The sequence below is a fragment of the Camelina sativa genome, chromosome 12 (assembly GCF_000633955.1).
Source record: "Camelina sativa cultivar DH55 chromosome 12, Cs, whole genome shotgun sequence".
In the NCBI taxonomy this organism is placed as follows: domain Eukaryota; kingdom Viridiplantae; phylum Streptophyta; class Magnoliopsida; order Brassicales; family Brassicaceae; genus Camelina; species Camelina sativa.
In genome coordinates this window covers 29,533,402-29,543,776 of record NC_025696.1, presented here as the reverse complement: position 1 = coordinate 29,543,776, position 10,375 = coordinate 29,533,402, and the positions used below count along the sequence as shown (strand labels likewise).

Below are 10,375 nucleotides of genomic sequence, written 5' to 3'. Positions count from 1 at the left end.
AAAAAAAAAAAAAAAAAAAAAAAAGAAGGATGTAGGGCTTCCTGCAGCAGTTGGTTTTAGAAGAAAGGCTACTTAGATCTTCTTCTTAGAATTGGTGTATCATTATCGATGGAACCAATGCTCCTACCACTGTCATGGGACTCTCAGGTAAAAGTATTAGGGATACAATATCCCATATTGGAAGTTGAGTAGGATCTTAAGTGGTATATATAAGATATGGGCCTCTCCACTCATTGCCAATTGGTTTTGAGTTGGAAGCCCACAACCTAACATGGTATCAGAGCCCGGTCCGCACATACTCAATCCAATCCACAATCGGCCCAGCCCAATAGTTCGCCTGCCGATTCATGCCCGAACATACCGAGATTGATGCCTAAAGAAGCCATCATCTCGAGGGGACGTATTAGAGATACAATATCCCACATTGAAAGTTGAGTAGGATCTTAAATGGTATATATAAGATATGGGCCTCTCAACTCATTGCCAATTGGTTTTAAGTTGGAAGCCCACAATCTAACAAGAAGCTCTTTAATTTTTTTGGGGGTTTATAAAAATCTGATCTTTATTGAGAATGTGTTGTTTGGTTTACATAAGGAAGCCTTGTGAACTTCTCGAGCTTGGACCTGTTGTGAAAGATGGGATTACGGTTACCAAGAGATTTAGTGGTGGAGGAACTGTGGCTGTTGATGAAAGTAAGTGTTTTTGTAAGTTTGATTTTCAATAGAGATAAATGTTCCAAATGTTCAGCCTTATCCACGCTCTGTTATGGCTTGGAGTGGTTCTTTGTATAGCGTTGTGTTTAACGGAATCAGCTGCGTGAGAACGGTTTGTTTTGTTGAAATCTGATGATAATCTTCTTTAGGTTTGTTGCGTGTTTTTCTTCACGTTGAAAGTTTAACATTTTTTGTTTGTTTTGGGGTTTCAGATTATGTTTTTGGTGATCGTAAATTTGGTGGGAATGCGCAATCGATAACGAGAAATAGATGGATTCACCATACATCGTTTCTATGGGACTATAATGAGAATAACATGGCTTATCTTTAGCTGGTAAGTTGTCTTTGATTTGGTACAGTTAAGTTATCGATCACGCAGGTTATTTGATATACAGCTGCATTTGAGTATTGCAGGAAAGAGACCACACAAATTTCGTATGTAGAATGAAGGAATATATTGAAAGATGGGTGTTTATAGAGAAAACTATGAATGCAGTGGGAAAACAGTTTCTGTTAAAGGAACTGAGCTTGGATGAGATCGATGATTCCCCTGAAGAGCATTTAGAAAGCACTAGACTTCTCACAATGGTCGACCTTAAAATATCATTGGCAAACACTAGTCAGATTAAGAAGAGTATTGCTCAAGCACTTTATTTAGTCACTCTCAGACTTTATTTGCAACCTTGTTAGGTTGATGTTTCATAGAGTTCTCATCATAGGATTAAAGGTTACAATATACAAAGTTGTTTATTCAAGAATGTCCTACCCCGAGAAAATCAATAAATTTCGGGGGGTTTCTGATCATTGTATCCGCAGCTTCTGGTGATGATGATGGTTGGGAGATGGAGACATGCGGTGTGAGTAGTGCTGAGGAATCTGCAGGGAAGGTAGGGAAGTGATGGTGATGACCTGAGAGTTGCACTGGCATGCGAGAATGATTATTCAGATCATAAGCATAGAGGTTAGTAGCTTCCTCATTTCGCATACTACAGCTGTAGTTATTGATCCCGATACCTTGATAACTTCCATTACCTGTAAACCACACAATAAATAAAAAAAGAACTCTATTGGAGATTTGAAACGGAATCTATGAGATTGTTTAGTTTTAAGAAGACACAAACCAGGAACAATGTAGGCATATGGATTCAGGGAGGCAGTGAAAAATGTTATGTTAGGTTGTGTTTGCCTCCTCCATGCGTTTCTGTTCAAATGATTCCTCACAGCCTTGTCTGTTCTTCTATTTAGGAGCTTAGCAATCATCGACCATTTGTTGCCAGAATCCTGGTTTGATACAGTTAATTAGAAAAATGCGGCACAGCCAGTACTGTGAATTTGTAGATGAAGAAGAACTACTACTATGGTACTTTGCTTTCACTTTTAGAAAAGATAAAAAATTTAATACTTATGACTACAATTTTGTTGAATAAGATTTTCTTCTAAATATGGTTTCAATTTCAGTCATCTCACATAATTATAAACTAGGTAATATCCCGCCCATATGCGCGGATTATTGTATTGATTATGTTAATCTATTTTAGTTTATGTAATAATTATAAAACTATGAAAATTTTTTGAGAAGAGCTTTTTAATAAAGTATTTCTGAAAAGTGGTATTGTAAAAAATGTATGCTTTAAATTCTCCCCAAAATACACATATAACAAAAAAAATTCCTAAATATCAATAATACACTTTATTTATTCAAATCATAAAATATCAAAATATACCACTTATTTAAAAAATATTATTAATGATAAAAAAAAAATTTACTATGATATTCAAAATTTACCTAAAATATTTAATAATTAAATTTTAAAATAATTTTTAAGTATTATTTATATATATTTCCTATAAAATTGTAACATCCGCGAACTGAAATCCTGGTTTAGGGGTTGCATCGGTCGATGTACTATGTGCATCGGTAATGCAAGGTTGGTTTTCTGCGGACGAGTTTAAGTTAAACACTGCGTTTTGGGTTAGGAAAGCCCTTAACTCGAGTTTTTGTCTCATTAGTTGTGTTTAGCCGCTTTTGAGAGAAAACAAAAGAGGGAAAAAGTTCCCTAAGTGTTCTTGAGTGTTCTTGGTGATTTCTGGTGATTGGAGGCGTTTCATGTAGAAATCTGTAGCTGAGATCGTTGTAGGAGCTTCCTAGGAGCGTGTTCTTGCTTGTTTAAGGTTCAGAAACTTCTTGGCAAAGGTAAGTGCATGACCATGGCTTATCTCAGCTGGAGATTTCTCTAATCTGCTTGTTATATGTTGTGTGGCTTGTAAGATTGTTATTTGGGATGTTAGGAAGCTTTCTTGTGGCTTGGGATCGAGTTTTGTGGTTGTAGGAATGAAGATCCGGCGAGAAGCTTCGAGGGAAAACGATGATCACATGTGCATCGGTCGATGCACTTTGTGCGTCGGTCGATGCAAATGCGAGGACGGCGCGTAAAACCTAGGGTTTTCGTGCTATATCGAGCATGCGTCGGTCGATGCAGTGGGAGTGTCGGTCGATGCAAGTGTAGCTTTTATCGGTCGATGCAATCGTGCGTCGGTCCATGCAACCCCTTTTGGTGTCGGTCGATGCTTGCTTGGTGTCCGTCGATGCAGAGTCATGGTTTGTTGTTGTTGATTGTTGATTGTTGGTTGATGGTTAGAGATGTCTCTATTGCTTGTGTGTATAGCCCAGTAGATGGGAGGATTGCCTTACTAAGTGTTTATAAAATACTCATGCATTGCAATTTGTGTTTGTGGTGCAGGTAAAGGCAGTGATCGTGGAATCAAGGCAATGAAGAGGAGGATATTCTAGGGACTCGATTGGATGTTGTCTGGCTTGTTAGGTTGCTAGAGTTGAGTCATTAGAATGTAGTTTAGATTGATGGGTCTATGATTCATGTTTTTTGGAATATTAGTTTATGGTTTTGAAATTAATATTGTTATATGATATTGGTTATTGGTTATTTATTGATATTCTTATTTCCGTTGTTGGTTGTGTGTGTTGTTAGGGCTATTGGGTATGGGGCCACTAGCTTAGATTATTATTATTATTATTATTATTATTATTATTATTATTATTATTATTATTATTATTATTATTATTATAATATCATTTATTAAAAAAAAAAATGGGTCGGATCTTTTCAAAAATCATATGAAATGCAATAAAAAATCCCAAAGATTAATTTAATTTTTAATCTCTTTTATATTCAGCTTAATTTAAGCTATATTGCTAGCTTAAACTCTAATGATTTCCTCTTTCTAGTAAAATTTTGAAAATAGAATATCAAATTGTTTTTTATATAGAAAATCATTGAACTACAAAATTTTAAATTATATAAACATTATAATGATCTTTATATAATTATATTTTGCATCATAAGAACTAAATATAATGATGAATATACAAAAAAAAGTATTAAAAATGTTTTCGAGGTAAGAGAGAGTTAAAAAAATTAATTTAATAATTCTATTATAATAGTTTATTTTGTAACATTGCATACTTTTAAAAATAAAATAAATAGAAATTCTAATAGAGTAAGGAGTTTGTAAAATGTAGTTTTTCACGGAAACAGACACACCACAATATTGAATAGTAGTTTTGTAAGAGAATAGACACTCTGCAATAGTAGTTTTGTAAGAGGATATACACACCGCAATGTCGGATAGTAGTTTTGTAAGAGGATGAGTTTTTCTTTATTTTGGTTTGTCGTCAAAGAGGAGAAATTGCTTGTTAAATTTTAGTGTGAGATATTTCAATGGTTAGGAAACCATTGTATTTATAGTGAGATTAAATATATTTAGGGTATCATTTAGAAGTTAATATTTGATATATCAAATCTCAGCAAAATTGTAAAAAACCAATTTAATTTATAATTTGATAAAAATACTTGCTTTAACGGGTTTAGCTCGAACTTTTTTTATATTTTAAAATTTTTAAGAGTAAAAATATTAATATTACTTAAATATTTTATAGACTTAAATATATTATAATATTTTAAACTTTCGACGGAGTTCAAATATTTATAATAATTTAAAAATATTTATAATCTCTTAAACTTTTTTAAAAACATAAATATATTATAATATGTTTACTTTTTAAAAGTTTAAATGTGCTCAAATATATAACCAAATTAAACTGTTAAATTTTGGATATCTGATAAATCAAGCTTCCTGCTCATTTGTACTCAAAACATATTAGTCATATATTTATAGTGATTATGAACCATATTCCAAAATATTTAGTCGATGTGGGATATACAGTACACATTTTCTGTAAATTAGTTTACAACTTTACATATATATAATTTCTGTGTTTTTTATTTTTTCCATCTATACTAATCATAATTAATTAGTATACTTTCCTTAAAGAAATATTGAAAAATCTAAACTAAATGATGATTTGTTTTTATTTAATTGTATTAAGTTGATTTGTTGTTTCCGTAAATATCTCACAATATAAAAGCAAATCAAATAAATTTACATATATATACAATTTCATATTTAATCTATTGATTATTTTGGAAGTAAGAAAGTCACAATCCATAAGTATTAAAGCTTTCTCGTTATTATTAATATTCATAATAATTATAGAGATTAAGTATGGTAGTAGTTAATATTTGATATTACTAAAGCCATTAAATACTCGGATACCAGTTTCCTTATTTATAGGGATTATATCTCTGTTTGACGACAGAAATAATTATTCTTGAATCAAATCAAATACACGATCCGAATAGTATCAGCCCGGATTACAAACGGATCCGCATATTGATTTTTGTTCTATTTACGGGTTAAAGAGGATCTGCGTCCTAACCCGGTCGTAATTAAGTGGTCGAGCAAGGGGTATAATGGTCATTTAGATAAATCGTAATTATAGGCTAACTTAATTAAATTAAGTGATTCTTTAATTATTTTTAATGAAAAACATACCAAAACAAATTCATGGTCCAATTTGAGTCTAGTGAGTACTTTTGCTTTAATAGTATTAGATTCAATCATCATTTGTATTAACCAAATGTAATAAACTAAAACGGTTTACAAGAGTTTAGAACTCTATAGACGGCCGAGATGACATCTTGATAAGAACTTAATGGACGGCTGAGATCAATTGTGCATCGTCTTCTTCGAGCCTTTCTCTCATCCTAAAGGCTAAACCCCTAAATTAAACTTCGTAAATGTTTATCTCTAAAACCCTAATTCGACGATCGCTCTCTAGCTTAGCTTCTTCTTCAGATTCAATTCTTGCCGATAAAGCTTTAACCTTTCTCAGACGTCATCCTTACCAACTTCATCACCTCTCTGCAACTTTCACTCCGGAAGCAGCTTCGAATCTTCTCCTCAAATCTCAGAACGATCAAGAATTGGTCCTCAAGTTCCTAAATTGGGCGAACCCACATCAGTTCTTCACTCTCCGTTGCAAATGCATCACTCTCCACATCCTCACCAAATTCAAACTCTACAAAACAGCTCAAACCCTCGCGGAAGATGTCGCAGCCAAAACCCTAGACGACGAAGACGCTTCCCTCGTCTTCACATCGCTAAAGGAGACTTACGATTTGTGCGATTCGACTTCCTCTGTTTTCGATTTGGTAGTGAAGTCTTACTCTCGTTTGAGTTTGATTGATAAGGCTCTGAGTGTTGTTCGTTTAGCTCAAGCTCATGGCTTTATGCCTGGAGTGTTGTCTTACAATGCGGTTTTAGATGCAACGATTAGATCTAAGAGAAACATTAGCTTTGCTGAGGATGTGTTCAAGGAAATGTTGGAAAGCCAAGTTTCTCCTAATGTGTTTACTTACAATATCTTGATTAGAGGGTTCTGCTTTGCTGGGAATATAGATGTTGCTTTGGGTTTTTTTGAAAGAATGGAGAAGAAAGGTTGTTTACCAAATGTTGTTACTTACAATACTTTGATTGATGGGTATTGTAAGTTGCGTAAGATTGATGATGGGTTTGAGCTTTTGAGATCAATGGCGTTAAAAGGTTTGGAGCCGAATTTGATTTCTTACAATGTTGTTATTAACGGGTTATGTAGAGAAGGGAGGATGAAGGAGACAAATTTTGTACTTACGGAGATGAACAAGAAAGGGTATTCTCTTGATGAAGTCACTTATAATACGCTTATTAAAGGTTATTGTAAAGAAGGTAACTTTCATCAAGCGCTTGTGATGCATGCTGAGATGCTGAGACATGGCTTGTCACCTAGTGTTATCACTTATACTTCACTTATACATAGTATGTGTAAGGCTGGGAATATGAACAGGGCTACTGAGTTTCTTGAACAGATGCGTGTTAGAGGGCTTTGTCCGAATGAGCGTACGTACACGACGTTGGTTGATGGGTTTTCTCAAAAGGGGTATATGAATGAAGCTTATCGGGTTTTGAAAGAGATGATTGATAATGGGTTTTCTCCTTCCATTGTGACTTATAATGCTCTGGTTAACGGGCATTGTGTTGCTGGCAAAATGGAAGATGCGATAGCAGTGCTCGAAGATATGAAGGAGAAAGGTTTGACTCCAGATGTAGTGAGTTATAGCACAGTATTATCTGGGTTCTGTAGAAGTTATGATGTTGATGAGGCGCTTAGAGTTAAGAGGGAAATGGTTGAAAAAGGTATTAAACCTGATACAATCACCTACTCGTCATTGATCCAAGGGTTTTGTGAGCAGAGAAGGACAAAGGAAGCTTGCGATCTTTACGATGAAATGCTGAGAGCTGGTCTTCCACCAGATCAATTTACGTACACAGCCTTGATCAATGCTTACTGTATGGAAGGTGATCTGGAAAAAGCGCTCCAGTTGCACAATGAAATGGTTGAGAAAGGTGTATTGCCTGATGTCGTCACTTACAGCGTGCTTATAAACGGGCTTAACAAACAAGCTCGAACAAGAGAAGCAAAAAGACTCTTGCTCAAGCTGTTCTACGAAGACTCAGTTCCTAGTGATGTCACATACCATACACTCATAGAAAACTGCAGTAACATCGAGTTTAAAAGCGTGATATCTCTTATTAAAGGATTCTGTATGAAAGGAATGATGGCTGAAGCTGATCGAGTTTTCGAATCTATGCTTGAGAAAAACCACAAACCCGATGGAACAGCATACAACGTTATGATCCATGGCCATTGCAGAGGCGGAGATGTCCGCAAAGCATATAGTCTATACAAAGAGATGGTAAAATCCGGATTTCTTCTCCATACTGTGACAGTGATTGCTCTGGTTAAGGCATTGCACAAGGAAGGGAAGGTTGATGAACTAAACAGTGTGATTGAGAATGTATTAAGAAGCTGTGAACTGAGCGAAGCAGAGCAAGCCAAAGTGCTTGTGGAGATCAATCATAGAGAAGGGAATATGGATGTGGTTCTTGATGTGCTTGCTGAAATGGCCAAAGATGGATTTCTTCCTAACGGCAAAAGTTAATCATGTGTCAATTTTTTGGTCTTAATAACTTTGAACGGTTTAGTGAGTAAAAAATCATTTTCCTTTATTTTTGTACTCGAATAGGTGAAACATTTGTTCAAAAAAAAAAGTAATAATAAAATAGGTAAATAAATAATAGGCAAAATGTGAAACAATATATATAGTTATGGTCTTTTGGCACAACCATTTTATAAAATAGTTTAGAGTAATCTTTTTAATATACAATCATGACATACAGTAAAACCTCTATAAATTAAGAAATTTGCTGATCTAAAATCGGGACAGTATAGAAAATAATAAAATTCGATAAGATAATATTATAAAATATGATCCAATAATATCATAAATTAATAATCATGTAAATATATATATATATATATAGATATAATAATATATACTTTAAATTTTTTAATTTTTCTAGAGCTCATATCTATAAAACAATTGTTATATTGTATTTTTAAATTATAATGAAAACTACTCTATAATATGTCATAGAAATGGCTAATTTTAAAAAAGCTTTCAATTTCTAGATATGAATCATTTTTATTTTGATATTTTTAAGGGGCATTCTCAAAATACCCATTTTTCTATGCTCCTTTTTAAAATATTTCTCCATGTTGACCATTTTCGAAACTACCTCTCTTTATTTACAAAATGACCTAATTACACTTTCTTTGAGTGAAAACAATAATGTACAGTCACCAAAATCGAAAAACAAATCCGTCAAAAGTTATTTTTTCCTCCAAAATCAAAAACTTTTCCGCCAAAATTACGAATTTGGATTTTTCTGCCAAAAATTTATGAAATTTATACCTTATAAAAACCTTGTAAAATCGTTTACAAGGTTTTAAAAAGGATTTTAAAAGATTTTTAAAAAGTTATTTTATAAGTTTTTTATAAGGCATTTACAAACTTTTTTTAAGTTTTTCTATAAGACATTTATAAGATTTTTATAAGGTTTCTACTTATAAAATTTTTATAAATGTCTTAGAAATATTTTTAAATCTTATAAAAATCTTATAAAAGCATTGTAGATTTTTTGTCGGGTAAAGTTTTACGCAAATTTTACAATAAAAAAGCATTTCCTGCGAAATAAATTTCCAAGGCTTTTATCAGGTTTTTATAAAGTTGTAAACGATTTAAAAATATTTATAAGACAATTATACAGTTTTTATAAGTAGAAACTTTATAAAAACCTTATAAAAAAACTTATAAAAACTCTATATTTACTGCTTTATAAAAACTTTATAGAAAACTTTATTAAAACCTTATAAAAACTTTGTAAACGATTTTACAAAGTTTTTATAAGGTTTTTATAAAGTTTTTATAAGAATTTTAAAAGCGTTTACAAAGTTTTAAAAAGGTAAGTTTCAAAAATTTTGGCAGAAAAATCCAATTTTGTATTTTGCTAGAAATTTTTTTCGATTTTGGCGAAAAAGTATTATTTTTAACAGAATTTTTTGATTTTGGTAACTTTACATTCTTGCTGTTATAGTGTCAGTAATTTGGTTATTTTGTACATAAAGAAGGGTAGTTTTGAAAATGTCTCATGGATCTATCTATATTAATCTTCTACTAAAATGTTTTTATACATTAATTTTTGAGTCAGAAGAGATAACCTAAACGAAACCACACCTTGGTGAGTCAAACGCGCACACAAAAATTGTGAAACCCGAACGTAACCTCACTGAGTTAGAAGAGCATTAGCAACGATCAGCATCTGAGATCTATTATAAAATTGAATGATGTTTGTGCTCTTCTTATGATCAAGAACAAGAAAGAAAAGAAAATGATAACCATGATAAAAATACACCTTAACTTATTCCCAGTCTTCTTCAAAACCTATAAGTTGAAGTCTGGACTGGGATTGATTGTCTTTTTGATCATCTGCGAAATGCTCCGGCATTATAGATGTTTGAAGAAGAAACCAGAGGCTATTGAGGAAGCGCATGGATCTAGTTTGAGAATCTATTAGAAATACCCTTTTTGATTTATTTCTTTTCAAAAATACATGTTTTTGTCATTTTCATTTTTATCCTCTTTTAATCTTTAATGACCATTTTACCCTTACATGAAATAAAAAATTAATCAATAAAATATTTATAAGATTTTATAAATATTTTGTTGATTAAAATATTTTTCATGTAAGGGTAAAATGGTCATTCAAAATTAAAGGAGGGCAAAAATGAAAATGGAAAATAAATAGTACTTTTGAAAAAGGTATATCAAAAAGAGTATTTCAAACAAATTCTCTAGTTTTATAGG

At 32.4% G+C, this 10,375-nt stretch overlaps 1 protein-coding gene across 1 annotated transcript; it reads left to right on the top strand.

Moving 5' to 3' along the window:
- Nucleotides 5,864-8,225, top strand: LOC104732881 (pentatricopeptide repeat-containing protein At5g39710-like). The gene has a single exon (XM_010452478.2). The coding sequence runs from the start codon at nucleotides 5,870-5,872 to the stop codon at nucleotides 8,108-8,110; it is 2,241 nt and encodes a 746-aa protein (XP_010450780.1). The 5' UTR covers nucleotides 5,864-5,869; the 3' UTR covers nucleotides 8,111-8,225.

Excerpts from the sequence above, each read along its gene's own strand:
- LOC104732881 (XM_010452478.2), top strand. The coding sequence starts at position 5,870 with ATGTTTATCTCTAAAACCCTAATTCGACGATCGCTCTCTAGCTTAGCT.